The sequence below is a fragment of the Sturnus vulgaris genome, chromosome 1 (assembly GCF_052056855.1).
Source record: "Sturnus vulgaris isolate bStuVul1 chromosome 1, bStuVul1.hap1, whole genome shotgun sequence".
In the NCBI taxonomy this organism is placed as follows: domain Eukaryota; kingdom Metazoa; phylum Chordata; class Aves; order Passeriformes; family Sturnidae; genus Sturnus; species Sturnus vulgaris.
In genome coordinates this window covers 9,173,531-9,195,841 of record NC_142243.1, presented here as the reverse complement: position 1 = coordinate 9,195,841, position 22,311 = coordinate 9,173,531, and the positions used below count along the sequence as shown (strand labels likewise).

General features: G+C 35.1%; 1 protein-coding gene across 2 annotated transcripts in view; it reads left to right on the top strand.

Moving 5' to 3' along the window:
• The window catches only part of PTPRN2 (protein tyrosine phosphatase receptor type N2), a 637,088-nt gene that overhangs the window by 279,787 nt on the left and 334,990 nt on the right, over positions 1-22,311 (top strand). For both annotated transcript variants that reach the window (XM_088159091.1, XM_088159088.1), the window contains exon 11: positions 954-1,033. In XM_088159091.1, the coding sequence (XP_088015217.1) occupies positions 954-1,033 (80 nt within the window). The remainder of the gene's footprint in view (positions 1-953; positions 1,034-22,311) is intronic.

Below are 22,311 nucleotides of genomic sequence, written 5' to 3'. Positions count from 1 at the left end.
ACGCTCTTCTCCCCTGTAAATTCTTGCATTATAATTTATATAGTCTCTTGTTCTCCAGAATCTTTTCTTCAAAAATACATTCACTATATTATTATGTGTGTTTTTCTTATGTGTTTTGTAGATAAGTATTTAAGTATAATTTTAAGGACATCACACCTGAAATTTCTTCTTTCATCAGATGTACATGTAGGATGTTTATTGGGATGGATGGAGAATAAATACAGTTACTATTACAGATTTCTTTTTCCTTAAAATTGCACAATGATACTTTTTGGTGAAGCCCTCAGTACATTGCCACTTTACATATGGAAATTTCTTATATATTTTAGTGCCATAAAGGACCATCAGAAAGGTCTCCACAAAGTCAAATCATTTCCTCTCAAAAATTGTTCCAAGAGGTAATCACCTCTGTTGTTAAATGATACATTTTTTTTGGTATTTTTCTGGTCAGAACTAACTATTGGATCAGATATGTCCAGAATCTCTTCTCCACACATATTCTTGCAGAATATGATTAGGATAAATATTCTGAGTTTCTATATTTCTATATTGCAGTTGTGACAACAGGAACTGAAGTTGTGTTGATATTAGGAATATAAAATATGAAAATACTTGTCATCTTCTTTAAATGCTGAATTCCAGTGATGATCTATGCTGTACTTGAGTGAATAGCAATTTCAGTGCCTCCATTTTGCCATCTTCATAATAAGAATAGTATTTACAGGAGTGTTCTAAAGTTTAGTTAATGTCATTGGAATTCTTTCAGATGGGCACAAGATACACACAGGAAACCACAAGAGGTATAAAAATGTATGCAAATGTAGCTAATGAAGCAAAAGGAAGAGGGCTAAATGGTGTCTTAATAGTTTCTCTTTAAAAACCTATTTTGATAAGGAATATTATGCCATGTCTCTTGATTATGAATCTTACATTTTTTTAATAATCTCTTTCAGCGTGCTGGGACCAGCTGTGACCTTCCGAGTGCACTCAAACCTCCAAAATATTTCAACTGCAGATGTTGCCAAAGAAGCAGGTAAGTCTTTGTCTTCCTTTCCCAAATTGTGACACGTGTGTTTAGCAGTCAGTACCACTGCAGACAGCACAGACACATCCTGTTCTCCCAGAAGACTGACATTTAAAGGGAGAGATGGTTGAGAGGTGAGTGGCACATGAAAATTTCAGTTTAACCTCTCTGAATCCATTAAAAGTGTTTGAGACTCCTTGTTTGTCAAGAAAATTAAGTAGAGGCTTGTAGTCAAGTTTCAGCATGGTGAAAAACTCCTCAGTGCTGCCAAAAACTCATAAAAACACATTAGTAATTTGTAAAAGAGTATATAATACTTTCACTTTTCTGATAGGTTTTTTCAAGGAACAAAAAATTTTATTACACCTTAGCCTTAATTTCTGGAACAAAAAATGGTAGAATATGCCTTTGTTGGTGTTCTGTTTGAACTATTTCAATGACAAGTTAATCCTGGAAGTAGAGGTTGTATTTCTAGAATTAAGCTGCTTCCACTGTTCTAAGGATTCCTATTGGCTCCTTTTCAATAGTCAGCTTGGCTATTACCTGTATTATGGAGTTGTTGACTGCAAGAAATAATTTCTTCCAAGTGTCTGAATTGATAACTGATTTGCTTCCAAATTACTCAATTGATAGGCTTTAAAAATCAGAATTAAACAAGTTGCAATATTACTTGAAAACAGAAACAAGGAAAGTTTATGTAAATAAGCACTGGGGCCCCCAAAAAGTTCATTAAGTTTTTCTTTTATTTCACCATGGATGAATTTAATTGTAGAAAGAACTAGGGTAGTTCCTATGCCAGAACTTTCCTTTGCAGAACCTTTTGCATTGGAGAAGGGTTTTGTTAACTAGTGATTAAAGAGGAGCAAGGGTTTATCATGTCAAAAATCCCTAGATGTGTACTGTCAGAACTCAGAATTCACAATAAACACTGAATTATGTGACTCTTGAAAGGGTATGATTTTCCTGGGAAAAATTATTATGGCTTTTGTACAATAATGACCTCCCCTGTGTTGTAAACTTGTTGAATCTCTCTGAAAGGATCAACAAATAAGACGCTGTTGGTGGAGCCTGCCTGGATTGCCAGAGGCTTTTGACAGGGTCTTCCCAGAAGTTTGTAAGGAAACTTAATTGTTTCTTTGAATGTAGAATATGGAACAGAAAAATGGTGAATCACTAATTGGTTAGGAGGCAAGAAACCGAGATTAGGAATAAAGTATTCGTTTTCTAAAAGGCTAAAGATAGTGAAAAAAAGGTGTAAGGATCTCTGCTGAGACTGTAACATTCAACATAGTTATAAGAGAATTAGAAAAGAGAGTAAGCAGGATGGTGAAAAATCCTGCTAATTCTGAATTATTCATAGTATTAAAGGTTGAATCTTAGAAGTGTATAAAGATGAGAGAATGGACTCAAAATGGCAGATGAATTTCATTGTAAATTACTGTAAAAATTTCATATGGAGAAATAATAGCTTTGTATACAAGGTTGACGTAGTAATTTACTTAGTGTAGTAATAGGTAATTTGATGAAAATGACAGTTCAGTCTCCATTATCAGTTGAACAAGGAAAGTGTTTTTAAGAATTATTTGGAAAGGAATAGAGAACATAATGATATAATTTGTTTGTCTCATAAATATGTTCTTTGCCTTTGTTTAAATACCACACATAGTATTGTTTCTCATACCTCAGAGAGATTGGAAATTCTGGTTGAAATGGAAAGATTCAGGGAAAGGGAGAAGGCATGACTGTAAGTATGGAACATCTTCCATATAACAAGTGGTGAAGAGAGAAAGGAAACTTTCTTTGGACAAAAAAATAAAAAATATGAGTATGTTATGACAAAGGTCTGTCAGCTCTAGAGTTGCACAGAGCATGTGGACAGGACTGTATAATTGCTTTTGCAATGCAAGAACAGATGAAACTGGCAGAAGGCAGGTTTAAAATAAAGCTGAATGCAGTTTATAGTTTTTCCAGTTGTGGATAATTAGGCTTACATGTGTTCAAAAATTTGCACGTAAGGAAATTAATGGAATTGACATCCACTGAAATTTAACAAGCCTGTGGAAACATTGTCAAGTCCAGGAGGTTCCTGATGTGCCTTGGCCTGTTCCTGACAAGCTGTTCTGAAAAGTAAAAATGCTGTGAGTCATTTATTTCAGCAAAACTCAAGATATAACATTCTGGTTTTTCTTACCACTGGAATCAAAGTAGTTGTTTTCAACTTCCTTAACTTAAATGCTGCTGAAAAAGTAGGGAGGTTCTGGGGACAAAATAATGCCACCCCAGAGAAAGGGCAACCCAGTGGTGAAGGATGTGGAACATAAACCCTGTAAGGAGTGGCAGAGAGAGCTGGGGGTGTTCAGCCTGGAGAAGAGGAGGCTCAGGGGTGACCTTGTCACCCTCCACATCCACCTGAAAGGAGGCTGTGGCCAGGTGAGGGTCAGTCTCTTCTCCAAGACAAATGGCAGGACAAGGGGAAATGGCCTCAAGCTGTGACACAGGAGGTTCAGGTCGGATATTAGGAAAAATGTGACTGAAAGGGTGATTAAGCACTGGAAAAAGCTGCCCAGGGAAGTGATGGAGTCACCATCCCTGGAAATGTTCAAAACCAAACAGACGTGGCCCTTTAGGATATGGTTCAGTGGGCATGGTGGTATTTGGTTAAGGTTGGACCTGATGATCTTGGAGGTCTTTTCCAAACATAATGTTCTATGATTCTATGAATTTCTGCAGATTCACCAATTTAAATTCATCTTTTATACAGTAATTTTATCTATTCTTTATTGCATTATTATCCCAGGCATTTTCTGACTTCCATTTGCTTAGTGAATTAAAAGTTTCAGGTTTTGATGGCTGCAGAAAGAAGTTTTTAGGAGTTTTACATAAGCTCCTCTTGGTATTTCAGTGTGGCCGTAGTATTGTCATAACTAAACCTTGTGTTTGCCCTTTACCAAAAAAAAAAAAAAAAAAAGAAAAAGAAAAAAAAAAGAAGAAAAAGAAGAAAAAGAGCTCACAATTCTATCCATCCCTCAAATATTTTAAATTTTAGAAGTATCTTATTGAACGATCTTATTTTTCCTTTCTAACTCATGAAATTGCAGTGCTTGTCAATGTACTCACTAATCAGTTCATTTATTTAAGGCAAACTTCTTACTTCCAGATCTCTAAGCCAAAAATAAATTCTCTTAAAAAATCAACAGCAATGTATACTTACATAAGAAGGTTTTTTAGGCTCTAGTTGTAATTATACATTTTTAAAGTCAACAATGTCTTGAAGAAAAGCATTCCGAGTACTTAATTTACCAAGGGAAGCCAAAGGAGAATAAATCAATGCATACTTCCAAGGTAGGCACAGGTAAATGCATAATTCCATGCTATACTTCTATTAGGTAACTTGACATCCCTCCAGGAGCTCAGAAAGCAGATCTTGTTTAGAGAAAAGGAATAGACCAAATGGACAGAAGAATTTCACAGTCTGTCACTTTCTTAGAAATGAAAATAATTTAGAAATTGAGGTAATCAAATGCCATAATAATTATAGGAATGTAAATTATTCAGATTTTCAAAAAGAAATTTATTTGTGCAGATGTCATGCACATGCAAGTCTCACTGATAGCCATAGGAACAGTTTCTGTGCATCAGTTTGGTCTTGTTATTCATGCAGCATATATTTTTGTAACCAAAATGGATACACTTCATATTTTCCTTGCACTATTTGAGGTTTAAATATAGGGAACTATATTTAAAGTTTTCCATCCTTCTCTGTGGAGTTTGAAAAATGTTCAGGTTAGAGAAGACATGGGACTATTTAGCAACTACACAAGAAGATGAATGATAAAATATCCACTAAAAACAGAGATATGGAAGAATGATAATAAAAATGGTTTCCTCTGTTGTCTTTGAGTTTGAGGTTCATTCTTGGTGTACACATAACCTGTCTTGAGGCAAAATAAGCTCTCTAAAATCCTTTAGAGACATTCTTGCTGATAAAACTTTTTTTCCCAGTAATTCACAGTTCCAATTCTGTGTACATGTTTTGATTACTTTTGGTTGTATTGGGTTTTTTTTTTCAGTTTCTAGGGCTACATAATTATATGGGGAAGCTGACAACAGAGTAATTTAAAATTGTGAATAGCTTCTTTCTCACATTAACAATACCTTTATTTGTTCTAGAGCAGGACACCCAATATTTTGCCAGCTTCACACACTTTGACATTCAAATGATAGAACACATCTTTCATCAAGTGGCTGTCCTCTGGCCTATTTCTGTTTAATAAGTCAGGTTCAGTGGTGCAGTGTAATTTCATCTCAATGTTTTGAAGAAATAAAGTTTCTCAAGACATATGTGACCTGCTCTAGGAGTAATTACAGTTGGCACGACATCATTTAGACAAACAAATGTGTATTTCTTTTCAGTTTAAAGGTCAGGAAAAACCTAGCAGAGAACAATTATCAGTAAGTTACTTCTATATAAAATTGTAACATGTTTGATATAGAAATGAGGAAAGAAATTGCTTTATATGTAGTGCAGAATCCTACCGTTTAGGCAAGGATAGTGACAATTAGAAAATTGGAAACTTCTGAAGTTTCCAAGCAAAGAATTTTGGCATCAGGTGCCTATAATGGTAATATATATACTGAACACACGAAAAAGAGATGTAGGAGAAAAGTTTTGGGCACAGACTCTCAGCACTGCTGAAATGTCTTTTATTGTTAGAGCCATGCTTACATTTCTTTTTGTATTGTATTGAAGTGCAACATTTTAGGTGTTTAGATAAGACTGAAAAGCAAAGGGCTGTGTGCATAGTGTGGGCATGGCAGTGCATAACCAGATATTAGGGAAGTAACAGGTCTTGTGTGCAGGTTCTTGTGCCTAAGATACCTTGTGGTACACACCAGTGTGGAAAGTCAGAAATTTTGATGTATTTAATGTATATATAAGAATAAAAAGAAAATTTTTCAATTATTTTGTTTTTAGATATCCGTAACTTCTAACTAAACTATTGGTTTGGAAGGTTTTTTATGTTAGGGCTTTTTTTTTCACTTTTCTGTTGCTCTGATGGTGAGATTCACATTTTCACACTGTGCATAGTCTGAAAGGGACTGTTATCCTGACTTAGAGAGTAGGTTGTTGAATCATACAAACTTCTCGTCTAAAAATCATTTCTCTGCAAGCGATTTAATTCTGAAAATAAAACATCACAAAATTAATTCTGCTGAAACACAAAAATGCAAAAAATAATATATTGTTATTCAAATGTTACTATATTATGCAATAGAACCAGCAAATTTGAATAAAGACACTGCATCAAAGTTATTGGAATAGATTAAAAAACATAGAATTTCTCTGCAGTTTGAAATGACTGCAAATGATTAAATCCATGATCTTACAGATTTTGAGATTTTACATCTACAAATTTGTAGATGTTCCAGCTGAGCTGAAATATCCATGACAAAAAATATGCAGTAGAACTTTTTGACATTGAATGTGAATATTTTTGTTGAAGTTGGCAGCTCTAAACAGGCAAAACACCATCCTTAGCTTTTAGCATTAAGGAGTCCTTTTGAATGAAATGAATACTCAAACTCCTTAGAATTAACTTATCCTCTGTAGTATTTTCAGCTGCTGGTGTCTTAGTGGTTTGGAGTAATCCAAGATGTCACAGTTCTGCTCTTAATTAGGATGACTAAATGGCTGAGCTCTTTGTGAGCCTGGATCCAGTTGGTGCAGAAAGTATTTATGCCTTATTCTGCCTCCAATGCCCTGCCTCTCTTGCTGACATCATGGAATCTGACAATATGTTTTTGTGCTGGTTTCCTAATAACATCCACCTTGTTTTTCATTGTGACTGTCAGTGCAGGAGATATGAATTCTGTGTCATCAAAAGGAGGAAACTTCAATTTCTAAAAGCAAAATCATTACAGCCAGCCTTGGTTTTCTTGTTGACTTTTGGTGTAAGCTTTGCAAGTCTTGTGAGAAGAAGTTTCAGCAAGATGAGCTCTTGTTTCAGGCACCAACATGTCCATGCAGGCAGAGTGTCTTGGTTCCTTCTCCCACCCCACAACTGTGAGCAACGATTGTTGTTTTGAAAATATTCATTGCTCAGTCACTGTCAGATCATAATTCAGCTGTGATGAAGTAAACAGAATAAGTTTAAAGTCTTCAGGTGAATTCCTTCCCTCTGTTTAGATTTTTATAGACTGTGCAATTAGATATCTTGGTCTCTGAGATGGTAGCAAAGAATAAGTCTGTGAATAATCTGAAGTTCTTCTTCTTTGGAGAGAACTGACAGCTTGTGTGTCTGAAACTTTGAACAGTGTAGCCAGGAGGCTGTGAAGTTCATCTGATTTCACTTGCCATGTCCCTGCTTTAAGTAGGATTAAAATTCTTCAGTCTATAATGTGAAACGTAAAGGTTTGACAGGTCCTTTTCCATTTCTATCTCTCTTAAGTCTTTTGGTGCAAATCCTAATTTCTTCTACTCAAGCCTCCTTAGTTCACATTGTCCTTTTTCACCTCCTGAGCCCTCTGTAGTGGATCGATTTCCTTTCACCTACTGTATCATCAAATCCATCTGAATTATTTTCCTCAAATCCTTCCATTGCTGAATAAAGGATGTCATTATGGTTTTGAAGATTATTCAGAAACTGAACTGTTTCCTGCAGTACCAAATGTCTGATACAATGATTAATGAGTTTTCAAGATGGCATTTCTTTTCCATCTTGTTCTTCTGTTGAAAAACAGAACAAGTGAGAAGTGCTACCATTCAGAAAATGCATCTCAATTCTGAAGAACAAGTACCTTTGGTTATGACTCTTCTCCATGGACTTCCTTCTAATGATGCTATTCCTTGCTGTGATTAGTAAGGGTGGAATTCATTTTATCATACACCCCTCTCCTCTAAGAATAACTGTGAAATATCTAATTTTAGAGAGAAATATTTCTTGTCCTTGAGACCACTTCCTGTTTTAATAGAAAGTTGCAGAACTTCCTTCTGTTCAACTTATAAAGTGATGTCATCTATTCCAGGATAAACCCATAAATCCAGCTGCTTAACTGTTGGGAATGGTAAAGCTATTTAATAATTTTGTAAAATTGGGGAGGAAAACAAAAAGAGCTAAGTAGCATTATGTAGTTAATAGTCTTTAATTTAAAGCAATGATAGTTTATGTCATTGCATTCTCATGCCTCTTATTTGCACCCATTCATAGAAAACCATCAATTAAACTAAAGTAAGATCTACTATTTGTGTAGAATAGATATTAGAATATTGTGGAATACAATAATTAACACTTGAACAACACAGTTATACCAAAGGTTCAATGGAAATATCAAAATTGAAGCTTAGATTGAAACTCACATATTTCTGTTAGGTGTTTTTTTTCTGAAATCCATAAGCAGGCCTATGGAGACTGATAAAAATAAGTCATCTATTTAAGTAATTTATGTCGTGGTTTAGAGGTTAATAGAGATTTTAAAGCTGAATTTTTTAAAGAGCCCTCTGGTAATATATCTAAATGCATTTTAATAATGAGGGTAGAATTCATCTAAATCGGTTGCAGCTGTCTAAATGTTAGGCATTTATTCAAAAATAGTTGCCTAGATTGCCTCTACATTCAAAGAGAAAAGATAGATTATATGAAGTCACATTTATCATAGGTGGCTAAAGGTTTGAGAGAGAAATCATCACTAATCACTGAGAATCACTGAGACATTGTTGATGATAGATCCTGCATGTAAATCTGGGGGGATTGTTGGAAGTCAGGATGGTACACTGGAAAGCTTCTTTCTGTAATTGCTGCTTGGTAATAGGCTCAAAATATTTTTTTTTCTACTGATAGATCTCTTAAAATCTTCTGCTACAAATCCTGATTTCTTCTACATAAGACTCCTTTATTCACATTGTCCTTTGCTAACATATTTAAAGCTCTTTAAGAATTCAAAGTTAATTTAAGATCAAGTAAAAATACAAAAATTTAAATTTTGATAAATATTACCACGTGTGATGCTATTAAATAACCAAATTCTGCAGTTTGCTTCTTCACACCTACAGAGCTGATAATCCAGGATGAAACTGCTCTGAAGTTGGAGTGCAAAGTGGTTTTCTTTCAAGCCAAAGAAATCTCCCAATACATTTTTTACTATGGAACTGAAAATTCTTTTACCATTTAAACTTGCTACAGATTTCCATGCACAGATGTTTGAAACTGACCTGTACATTTTACGTGTAGGACCGTTTTCAGTTGGTGCAAATCAACAAATCCATGGCACTGAGAATGTGTGACTGAAATAAAACATTTTTTTGTATAGCAGCAGTACTGGGGGTCCCACTGTGGACGTAGCATCAAAACGTTCCCACACTAAAATATTTCAGAACTAATTTATTTCTTACTTAAAGCAAGCAGAAATCCCCAAACCCAAGACAATTGCTTAATGTTAATTTCACCATATTATTTAGCCAAATTTCTTCTATTTCACATTTTTATGCGAAGCAGCACATTTTCCAGGAAAATTGAAATATATATGCAATATGACATATACAGCAATAATAATTACAATTCCAGACATCTCTAAATGTTATGGTCCTTTAATAAAGTTTTATGCATTTTTGTGCAGTACACTTAAGATGCTATCTCTGTTTGCAGCAGATCCCGAGCATATTAAAATTAATTCTTTAAAAATGCAACAGTTACAAGAAATATGATAATGCAAGTATATACCAGCCAGCTTTTATATAAAGAATAGTTTGGCTATGTAAAATTTTTTTATGATTATGTAACTTTCTAGGTAAGCATAAAGAAGGGAATTGAATAAACCTTGATTTAGGTCAGATAGCATTGTAACCTCATCTTTACCTTGAAAAGAACAGTCACTACCTTTTTTTTTCACCTATTAGACAGATTGATTATAACTTCTCAAAATGTGGAACAACAAGATTAACCTAACGATTTTGAAGTGTGCATGCAAATAAACACTAGGCACCATGTGGAACAGGGATAATGTGGAACAGATAGTGTTCTATTTTAGTTGGTACAAACAGGAAAATAGTCTTTATCTGATGTAACTAAATATCCTATTTTTAATATATGAAATTGGATGATTAGCAGTCTTGTGATTTGAGCTGATAGCTTTCGTATCAGCCAAAGGAAAAAAATTGTGAGTGAGAGCAGTGCTACTTCAGGAGTCTATGAAAAATAGTTGTTATTTAAAGCACAAGAAAAAAACCCAGAAAATCAATATACTCATCTTAGAATCAGGCTGTTGTGCTTTTTACCTGGAGAAAAGTAATAACATGAAAAGGCCCTTCTCCAGAAGTGTGGTGTTTTGGTAACAGTGTGTAAGGACAGCTGCCCTGAACCTGGGAGCAATTTGTTCTCTTGGTAGAACACGATTTACAGGTTGACATCTTGGGAAGGAGGCACAAATGTGACCTGGGATGAAAGGGCAGGTGAGGGGGTTCTGGCTGAAAAAGGCTTAGTTAGAAGGTCCAGGGGATTCACGTATCATCTCTCCTGAAAATAGGCACTTGCATGACCTGCTGCTGCTGATAGCTCGTGGAGGGATGTATCTGAGAGGGAAAGAAATGAGCTTTTGATAGTGGGACTAGGAATTATTTGAGAGCTTTGGGAGAGTTTTTGAGGATAAGAGAAGTTTTTTTGGCAGTGCTCACAAGGGCACCCTTGTCAGCAGTGTTCAGACCTGTGTGTTAACATTCCTTTCATTCTAAGCAGTCTTTCTCCTTCGGACTGAAGGCTGCAGCTGCTGCTCCTGCCTGATACTGTGCACAATTGTTAGGGAATGTTGGGACTACAAGGCAACAGCCTTGTTCTGCATTAATTGTTTATTTTCTGGACTATCTATGACCAAAGAAGGACATCCCCACTCCCCCCCAACCCCGAGTTTTCCTGAACTCCACATGTCCATTCTGAAATGCAAGATAAGATTGAGTCAGATTTATCACTTTTGATCTTGTTCTTATTTGGGGATGATGTTTTCCATTGTCTGACAAAAGTTGTTTGCAGGATTTATAAATTATTGACCGTTGTTATAATCTGCAAATACTTAAATCTTTCTAGCATTGCCTAGTCGTCAGGAAAAAGTTAAATCCCTTTGTTATGTTTAAAAGATATTTTCCATAAATTTGAACCTTCCAGATTAAGAGAAACTGTATGATTTGTTGGCTGAAGTCAAAAGACATGTCTAGATTTAATCTAGCCATAGATTTTTCAAGTAGTACCTGTAAATTCTCTGCAGCTCAGTTTTCTTAGTTGAAAATCTGAAATATGAACAGTAAAAGGCTTTTTATGAAAAAAATTAAGCTATAATGTATAAGTTAATTCAGAGGATAGACAGTACCATCATCATAGGATAATTATGATCGTTTGTCTCTGTGCTACTTCTGCTGATTTTAAATATATTTTTTCCTGGCTGCATCAGTGCAACAAAATCGAGATGACAGCAGTCATAAAATGGTTTTGGTTGAAAGATCCATCTAGTGTGTTATTTAGACTGTCCTCCAGAATTGTGATGGGATTGGCTGGCAGGAGATCATATAGAAAATATTTCATAGTCTGTTGAAAAAAATAAAGGGAAAAAAAAAATTGTATATGCCAAAATCCAGAGGGTGCCTCTTGGCAAAGTTTTATAGACATTTTAGATCAGTAACAAGAAAAGGTGGGTAGCTACACCCCATTACTCCTTCCTAAACAGCCAGGTAATTACTTTTGGCATTTTGACAAGTGTTTGCTGGAGTGAAGGTCAAAGCTGTCAGCAGAGAAGATCTATGCTAATCTGCTCAGCTGGAGAAGTCTCAGGTAGCTAATGTTTTGTAATTAGAAGTTGTGGAAACCAGCTTTCACTGTAGTTTTGCACCAAGCTTAAGTGAACTAATAATTCAGAGTAATGCCATTTATCAGAGTTCACCAAAATTAGTTAAATGGTGCTTAGGAGTAAACAACCAATATGGAATTGGAGAAATATGGGAAATCTGTGGTACAGAGTAAATGCTTATTTGTATGCATATATATGTATAGGTGGTATTATATATATACACACATATACATTACATATGCATATGCATTACATATGCATTATATATGTTTATTATGTATGTGTGTATTTGGCTATACATGTACATAGAGATAAATAATGATAATACTTTTAATTTACATTGAAATATATTAATTAAAAAAAGAAAAGAAAAAGGACAGGAAAGAAGGCAAGGAAAGGGATGCACTTATTGTACTTAATAAAGGTGCTGGAAATAAAAAAAATATGCTGAAAATTTCAGATAAAAAAATTCAATGCATGCAAAATATTCCCATTTTTCTTGTGGGCATTTTCACTTCATCCAGCACTACTCTGTGAATATTTAATCGAAAGGGTTTTTAAACTACTAAAATACTTTAGCAAGATACGAGAAAATAAGAAAGAAAAAAACCCCAAACAAATAATTTTATCAATACAATTATGGAAACAATGAAGATTTTTATAATATGTGTCATTTGTTTTATAATGTTAATTGTCTTTTCCTTGTGTTGTATTTGTGTCTTTATCAGACTAAACTAAAAAATTGTTTTTGCTTATCATGGTGTTCTTTCTGCTACTGAAATTGTCTGTATGTGTATATATATATATATATATATACGTGTGTGTGTGTGTGTATAAGATAGAAGCAGGGAATGTTTCAGAGGAGTTCAAGATGTTCAGCTGTGCTCCTAAACTCCAGACAGCCCCTCAGGTCTGCAGTGATTTCACACACAATTAAGTGTTCATTCCCTCTGATTTTGTTTCATGAACTAAAATACTCAATATATGTATTTGGTGACCATTAAATTCTTACTGTGCATGGAGAAAGAAGGCAGACCATCAAAAAGTAATGGCTTGGGACTGATTAGTGTGTACTGTAGAAATGGAGGTCGGGATCTGATCTTAGATCAGATCTAAGAAATCTTAGACCTAAAACTAATGAGAGAAGGTGGCAACATTTCAGTGGCTGCAGTCAGAGCTGGAGCAGAACTTCATTGGTAGCAGTCAAACCACACTGGTTTTTTGGCTGAGTAGTTTTTAACCTTGATCAGCTCTGCCACACAAACTGTTGAGCTGTTACCAATCCAGAGCCATGGGGCTGCAGCACTGAGGAAAATATTCCTCCATCAGTTTTTAACTTTACATATAGTCCAGAGCAAAAAGAGATAAAGCTTTACATCTAGGTCTAAAGAACAGTAGGTTAACCTGAAACATAGACTTTAATTGAGAAAAGGATTATCTTTTTCTTCTAGATTTCATCACTGAGCTTTTATTGGAGATGGTTAAGCCTTTTTCAACTGTTACATCATTGCAGGGAACCCAGAACACAGCTCATTTTGGAAAGAAATCAGAAAATGCTTCCTTTTTTTTCCCTCCCCATCCTTCCTTCCCTGAATGGATTTTGTGTATTATATTATTCTTTCTGACATTTCTTTCCTTGGCATTTTTCCTCTTCATGGGAATCACCATGTATTCATTCTCTTCATTCATTTAACAACTTGAGGGTATATCCTGCACCCATGTGCAGTAATATAGCTGTAAGTTTCACATTAACATTAATGGGAAATGTGCAGCTAAAATCAACCACACTGGGTGTAGTTACTACCCTTGGCTGTAAAATGGATTTGCACATTCAAACAGGAATTATTTCCACTTGACAACTGGGAAGTCAGAGAGGTTATTATGTTATTTCATATTAAATTAAGAGTATTTTAACATTCTTTTTAATGTGTTTCAAATTGAGAAATCCACCTGCTATAGAACCTGTTATTTTATGTTGCAACTTAATGTTTTCAAGGTTAGGTCACATTTTAGGCTAGTAGGCTGTTTTCACTTGGCAGCTCTCAATACTCTGCTTTCTTTAAGGTTTAGTAAAATATGTTAATGACTATTATTTGTTGATAAGGTAATATCTTTTTAACATTATGTTGAAGAATCAGATGTCCCTCTCAGGTTTTCTGATGTAAATATGGATGGATCAAAACATTTGCAAACATTTTCTCAGTCCTTCTGCAATTCTACTTTTTTGTCTGGTCCCTTTTCCTCTCATTCTATCCAAGGCTCTTTTTCCTACCAGCAGCAAAGCTCTCATAGAATAACAAAATATCTGAAATCAGCCAGTGGGGATGAAAAAGAGATGGAAGCTGGGACATGTGGTAAGGCTAGAAAAGCAAGTATGGGTAGATATTTGCCTAAGTGTCAGTATGGACAAGGATGTTGATTCTCTTCTCTGATTATTAAAGTGGTGATGAGGCAGTGTTTGGATATTTATTGCATATTTTTCTACATATTGCTTGCTTCTCTGATACTCTTTGCCAGTATGAATAAGTGCATCCATCTCTCACTTTATATTGGTTTCTTGCTGTGTTAGATGTAGGTAAGGAGCATCAGAGAGTTTAAGAGCTCTAACTTGGTTAAACTGTTAAACTGTTAAACTGATATCCATTATATACTGATATCTGTTATGCAGCAAACAACCAGAAATGTTACAGTTGGCAGATATTTATGTGTAGAGGCGTATGTACCAAAATGAATTATAACTTGCCCTTAAGAGTTTTAAACAAACTTAGTGGAATATTGCTATACAGCTAAAAAAATCTTTGCTTTAGACAGAAGGCAGCAATTATCTAAGAATGCTCATTCCAAAAGATATGTACATCTCAGATTTGTTCACTGAGAAAAAGCAGAAATGGAAGCTCTCACAGCAGAATGGTCAGTAACACTGCAGACAGTCCACAGCATGTTTTCACTATCACATGGACGCCTTCAAGCTCAAGTTGTGACACCCCTGGGAACAGACTTCAGTGTGGCTTTTAGTGTGCATCTACTAATGGCTATTAGGTTGTCACTGGGGCCACTGATGAGCATCCTTCACACTCCTAGTCTCTGTTCTGGATAAACACTTGCAATTCACACATGCTGATTAAGCCACTGTTACTGGTTTAATGAACAGTGGTATCATCAGAGGTAAAACTGAGTTTGGGGTAGAACCCTGCAGGAATATGAAACCTATTGCCCTACCCTTGCCCAGGCACTTGTGTGCCAGAATCTTTGTTGATGCTGACACATGCTGAAGTTAGGTAGTACATTTATACCTTGATATTTAAAGATATTCTGCATTCTTTTGACACCTTCATCACATTAAAGAGGGAATTCCTGAAATCAATGTAAATATTTTTTGAAAAAGGTGAAACCAGTTGTATTTGATTTCCGTATTCTTCCTTGTGAGCACTGCTGGAGATATGATACATGGATAAAGGAACCAGAAACAGCCATTCATATAGAAACCAACTCCAGGGCAAAATCACTTTTACAGATTTTAAATGTACTGTGTCTTTCTCTGTGTTGAGACACACAATTCTTTCTTGAATTCTTTTTTTCACATCTGAAACTTCAGTTATAGGAGTAATTTCCATTCGTTACCATTCTGTTTAGGAACTGTTGTACCTGACAGAAATGCATTTGAGTGCATCTTCTCTTTGTGGAGATCTTGAAGAGTTCTTGAACATGTTCCAAAGTGTGCAGATGGGTTCTGCCCTTGTGCCAAGGGAGGCGGAAGTCACAGGTCTCCAGTGACTTTGTCAGAATCACTTTTTAGAGGCTGGTATTTATCATGATAAATCAAAATGTTTATGATTTATGATGAAATAGTTGTTTTTAATTCTGAAAGATGTCCAGATTAGTGAAATATTGTCATATAGAACTTCTAACACTAAATGTGGTAGGACACAGAGGAAGGCCGTGCCCCTTTAAAGTATCTTCCATCTTTTATTTCCAAGAGTTTTAAAACTTTCAAAATGCTATATATCTGTGGACCTGACAATTATCTTTTCTCCAGAAGATTTCTGGAAAGATTATAAGAACAAAAATTCCCTTCACTGTTTTAGATTTCTGATGAATCCTGAGTGATGATTACCAAATTCAGACATGACACTTATTTTGATTGTTAGCTAAATTCTTCTGAAAAGATTTTTATATAAAGAAATGAGAGAGGTCCTTTATTTTTATATGTCATAAACCTTCACAAGTTTTTGTAAGCATGCTTGGCTAGTTCATCTTTTATCCTAACCCTGACATATTTCTTTTGAAAAAATTACAAGTAAAAACATGACATTCTAATTTCCTTTCTCATTAATGTTATTATTTTAGTTTATGAACATTCTTTGCTGCTTTCCAAAATCTGCTCCATTTTTAATTTTTTAAGGCATAATTTCCCACATTTTAATAGATATTTCTTTTTATCTGTAATTAAATCCATAACTTGTTATTCTCAGAAGGTTATTATGGATTGTGACTTGACTGTTACAAAAAATGACTTAAAGAGGCTCCTAATATCAATTTAGTGTAAGGATTTAATTTATTATTCATTAATTTTGTATTCATTGTAATAACAGTAATCATTATGAACTCATTGGGTAGGTATGAGAATGTCAGGCACACTATATTTCCATAGAAATTCAGTTCATTAGTCATCTTTAGCAAAACATAAAATACCATTCAAGCGTTATTGCTGTCACTTGTTTCTCTTTATAATTATATGCCTGGTATTTTACATAAATATCTTCATATGTGTAAGTGGTACTGGAATTTAAAAGTTTCAATACATGCATAAACTCCCTTGTCTGTCCTTATGGCAACATAAATTTTGGTGGTTTAAATCAAGATAGCTTCACTCAACTTATGACAGCATACAGGCTAATTTCACATTTTATTTTAAAGAAAACACTTTCAAATATTGTCGGTTTACATTGGCAGAATGTGTTGATTTTTTCATTCATACACTTCTGCTTTTTAAAAAAGGTTTCAGTTTAGTAATTCAGAATTTTAATTTTTATTTCACACTAATTCATAGGTTCATCAGAACATATGTAATTTCCTATTTTAAAATGGGAATTAATATGTTCACTTCATTGTCATTGGGTATTTTAAAGTGGTCAGAATAGAATTGAAATTTTTTTTTCCATAAATACCTCAGGTGTATCATTCTTAACTGTCCCATATTTCTGAGACTGCATCCTTTGATTGGTAAATGATTCTGCTCATGTTAAAAAAGAGTTGACTGAATGGCTTGGAAAAAAACAAGTGTGTTTAGCATCGTGCCAACTAATTACAGTGGCTGCCTTACAGCTCAGTGTGGAATTGGACTTGTCCTTCTGAGCACGGACCCAATCAGTCATGGTCAGTATTGTGTCAGCTAACTCAATTCTTTGTAATCAAATTTAAATGTAAGAGTGGATTTCGTCTCCTCTAACTCAGGTGTCTTTCGTTTTAGCTGCTTTAAGCATAAGCCAGTCAACCTTGGCTCCCGTCACAATCAGTGCAGTGTAATAAGTGCTTCCAGAGGGTAATACATTTCATCCCATGAGAGGTGTCTGTCTCATCTGGAACTCCTCTGTCTCATCTATCTCATACATGTCTATCACACTTATGATTGGTGTCTAAGACAGGTCAAGTATATATCATCCCCCTGAGGATCCTGTTCTTCTCCATTAGCTACAACAGGAGTCTTGCTCAGATTTCAGACTAAACAACATCTCCCAGTGAAAGCAAATCCCTCAGATCTCTTTCAAGCACCCGTAGAGCACATTTCAGAATTAATATGGCCATGGAAATCTTTTGCTAAGGGAAGGGCAGCATTTTCTGGAGCAAGGTATTTCCACCTTCTCTTGTGCAAAGAGGACGGGTTGTACCTCACGGAGCCCAGCGTGGTCTGTAGCAGTTTGGGCACTGAGAAATCCTTTGGCTGCCAGAAGCTCTTTCAGAAAAGTGATGTTTTCTCATGGCCCTCAGTCACCTCTGGCCACCCCATACTGATATCTTAGGTGCTTGGGTCACCTCAAAGGGCATGTGCTGCTGTGTTTAGTCAACAGAATGAATAAGTGGGGGGAAAGGGCAAAGGGTAATAATTTGTTGCCAGTGGCTTTTAAAAGTAATTTTCAAATGGTTTATTCTACTTCAGTGCACATCTAGCTTCTGCTAAGAGCAAACTCCATTCACGTTAATAAATTAAGTAGTGCACTTAATAACCCTCTTACAGAAATAACTGTAGCAGTTTCAGTTCTGCAGCAGTTGTTGCCTTTGACTCCTCTCCAGGCAGGCTGCCATTTTTTGGCAAGCAAAGTTTGTGATGGAAGTAATGTCACCAGTTTGCACATCCGTGTGTGGGAACAGCAGGTGTTTTTGAAAAATGTTTTCTGGTAGGTTGCGACTGATATTTAAACTGATTTATTTTAAAGGCTACCTTGGTTTTGATATAAACTGTCACTTATTCTTACCTTTCTCCCACAACCTGTTTTCCTTCCACCTCTGCAGAAGTGCTTTGCATTATTGTGGCCTGGAGCATCTCTAAGTGTTCTTCTAGGAGCATCTGATTCTACAAAATTATCCAATATAGATAAATAATGCTGTTTGCTGCACAAACTGCATATGTATAAGCAAATCTCTGTCTAAATTGCTGACAAGAACAGCAAAACACAACAGTGAAACTTGAAATCCAAAACACATATATTCTAAAATTCTCCTCTCAATTCGCTCCTGATTCTTGGCAAAGGCTCTTGTGATTTTAAAAAATAAATAATCCTTACTTACTTTGTTATTTCCTGACAATATTTATAGCAATAGAGGCAAGGAGATCCCTTCAGGGATTAACTAGACTGTGACTTGAGTCTCTGCTCATTATCACACCGTAGCATTCCCATCGTGTTTGTACTTTTAGGAGAAATTTCGGTTTGTCTATCCCCTTACCTGGATATTGAAGAAAATTTGGGCACAAAGCAGGTTGCCAAGGAAAACTATTCTTACATCATAACAAACCTGTTGGAGGAGTGTCTAGCTCAGCCTCTGTTAGGGAGACGTCTGGAGGTTAGCAGACCTTCTGTGAGACCTTCTGGTTTGTGCTTTGTTAAAAAAAAATCCCAAAACACAACATTAAGTTAGGAGAGTGAGGGAAAGAGATGCTCTACTTGAAGTGAACAAATATTTCAGTGAATGTAATTCTATCAGCTGTAAAACTTAGACCATTAGCCTCATACAGTATGCAACATTTTTTTTATTTGTGCCACTTCCTAAAATATCGACTGTGTTATTAAACAATCTTTTTCATTATTTTAAGAATTTTCAATTTTAGTTGTGTTGTTATTAAAAATTTCAAGGAATGCCATTTTGGACATATCTTAATTAGCAGCATTAAATGTTACTTTAAAAAGTAAGGAAATAGCCACATGCTACTAAATCACAGATTTGATATTTGTCACTTTTAGTCAATGTGATTTTCAGTTTTTCAGTATTTTCTTGTGATTTTTCTCAGCTCTAATAGAGACAATATTACATGCATTGTTAGTTGAACTGTGACTGAATCATCTCCCTATTGCAGGCAAATGGAGTCTGAAAGTCACCAGCTGAAAAATGTATACATTCTCTGAAAACTACACAGTATGACTCTTATGGCACTGAGAGTTAAAATTTACACAACTTATACAGCTTTAACATGTGAAAGATTTTTTCTCCAATGAAGTTTTTTTTTTTAAATTCTCTTTTGCATACAATAAGGTAGTGATTGTAGATAAACTGAAATGACATAGTTTTTATCCATGTGATATGCAATTGGACACTGCTGTGAAAGAGAAAACCCCTCTAGAAAATTGTCTATGTACGCTCCTTTCTCACAGCATATATGGCCAATAGCGGAGTTTTTCTCTCAATAAACAAAAGCAAAATCTCTTTTCATTAAGGATATTTACTGATATATCCACAATTTTCCTGCCCTTTATTAACTACATTGGGAGCTTATGTAACCCGTATGTCAGCATGTCTCTGCAGACACTTAGCTTTAGATGTCTTAATTTGAGAACTGAATTCCACCCATATCTTTCTCCGAATTTGATGTCCTAGCACTTTAATGCTTCTCTGTTATAAGCACCAAAAAAGCTCATTATTAAGTGTATGTCTTCCTTGACTTTTCTGCACAAGCTGTGCAAGACACATTTCAGATTGCAAGTGAGTCTTAAACAAGGCTTAGGGAATTAAAATAATTATCTAAAAAAGAGCTCATATAGGGCTTTCGGTCAATAATTAAAACATGGATAGCTGCTTGATGTTAACTAGTGATAAAGTTTCATAAAGGGATATCCTTAAGTTTTAGGGAGGTACAAGAAGCAAATATTTTTCTTCAGGTGGTTTTTTCCCCTGTTGTGTTCCAGTAAAAAATGGTTTGTACTTTTATTAAGCATCTGTACCACATTTCCAGCAAAGATAAAATAAATGGACAGGTAGTTGATTTGAATCTAGCAAAATAACAGTTTTCTTGCAATAGTGTTTGAAAATTTTACATCACTTATTACTGTTAATGTTAAGATGTTATCCCTTTGACAGCAGTTAGAGCTGAACAACAAATTCCTGCTTTCAACTTATTTTAGTACATTCACAATTCAGATTCCTATTAATATAGACTGAAGCTTGTGATGTACATTGAAACTTGTTAGAAATATTTTTGCACATTTGGCTTAAAAAATAAACTGAATTTACTTCTGTCGATATTAAATCTATCAAAGAAACATTCTAAATTGCTGATTTTAGATACTTAAAAATTAGATACTTTAGATACTTTAAAATTCAGAAATCTGTTCTATTTTTTAAATATATATTAAATAAAATAACAGAAATGGTATATGGAATCAATAACTACCACAGGCACATATCAGTTATTTTATACTCTATGCGACCTGTGCTTTTTGTAATTTCAATATCAAGATGTCATTTCATTCTCCAGATATTTCACTATTTCAACATCCTACATTTATTTGCCTCACAATTACATTTCTTATTTCGGACTCTTAAGTGATTTATGTAGTTCATCTCTCTGTGCTACAATACACATAAGATGGAGTAATAAGCACTTGCAATTGGATAGATTATCTCTCTGGTAGAGACACACCATTGCTGTGCAGAAAATATCTCCATGCTATGCTTTGTTCTTCCCTTCCCTCCTCTGGTTTGTGTGAAATCAGCAGGAGATTATATGGATCAAATTAACCACATTTTATTTACATGTGAGACATCATTAAAGTCAGGGCTAAGGTGGCCTTTTTTTTTCCTGCCATGCTCAGTGGTACCCTAATCTGATTTCCATCGAAAACACTGGACTTCAGCTTGAATTGTTTGCTGAATATATCTAGTCATATACACAGACTTTTGCTCTACAGCTACTTGATACTCTTCCTGGTGTGTTTATTCCCTGTGGCCTGTACTCCAAACCACTGTGCAAATCTATATAATCAGTTCTTCCTGATTCATTTCTATGGAAGAAGTCTCAGTCTGTTATCAGGAATTCACTTGGTCAGGATGAATATATGAATTCACAGTTTTCCTGTGCCTTGGCAAGTTTGAACCTATAGCTTTAATCACAATGCTAGAAAAGTCCTGGGAGGAGATTCTCAGCCTTTCCTCCAGAAGTTCTTAGGCTTTGCATGGAATAATTGAACATTCACTGACCTGGAGTGCAGGAGAGCAAAGGGAACACTGCACTGTAGCAGTTTGATGAGTCATCTCCAAGCCCTTCCTTTTGCTGTATATTGAATGTAAATTAGTGAACTATGCATTGAAAAAAAATAATTGGAAACAAATTTTTCTCTTTGCTGGCTATGAAGAGTAGCTACAACATTCACTTGTGAGCCCAGTCCTTATTGATTCACCCCAAGATTTTTTCCACTTTTGGGGGTCATTTGGATTAATCAGACAACAATGTAGTTTCTTCTACTGTTTCATAATCTTTGCTAGCATGAATGCATCTTTAGAGGTATTGGCTCCATGCTTTGGAGGGGGTCCACTTACTTGTTTGTTTTTCAGTTGCAAGGAAGGTCAGCAAGTAATGAATAAATGTCAAGAAAGATCACTTATGAGAAGTGGATGCTCTGCATAATAAACATTAGCACATGTTTAACAAAAAATTTCCTCCAGTAGAAGTCATTCCCATATTAATTTAATCCTGCTGTCTAAGATAATACAATCTCTTTGAAACAGTCTTGATTCTTAGTGCATAGGGACCTTTTCTGGATCAGAGGCCAAATTTCCATTACCTGATGAGCTAATCTGACGTGACAGCCTCATATGCAGATGGGGAATCTCTTGTCAATAGTTTTCTTCAGAGACAAAGAGAAACAAATGTCTATATTCATTCTCTCACTTCATGCATGAGTAACATTACCTTTCTATCTTCCTTTCACTCTATTCAGGTAGTCATTGAGAATTTAAATATAAGCTTTTGT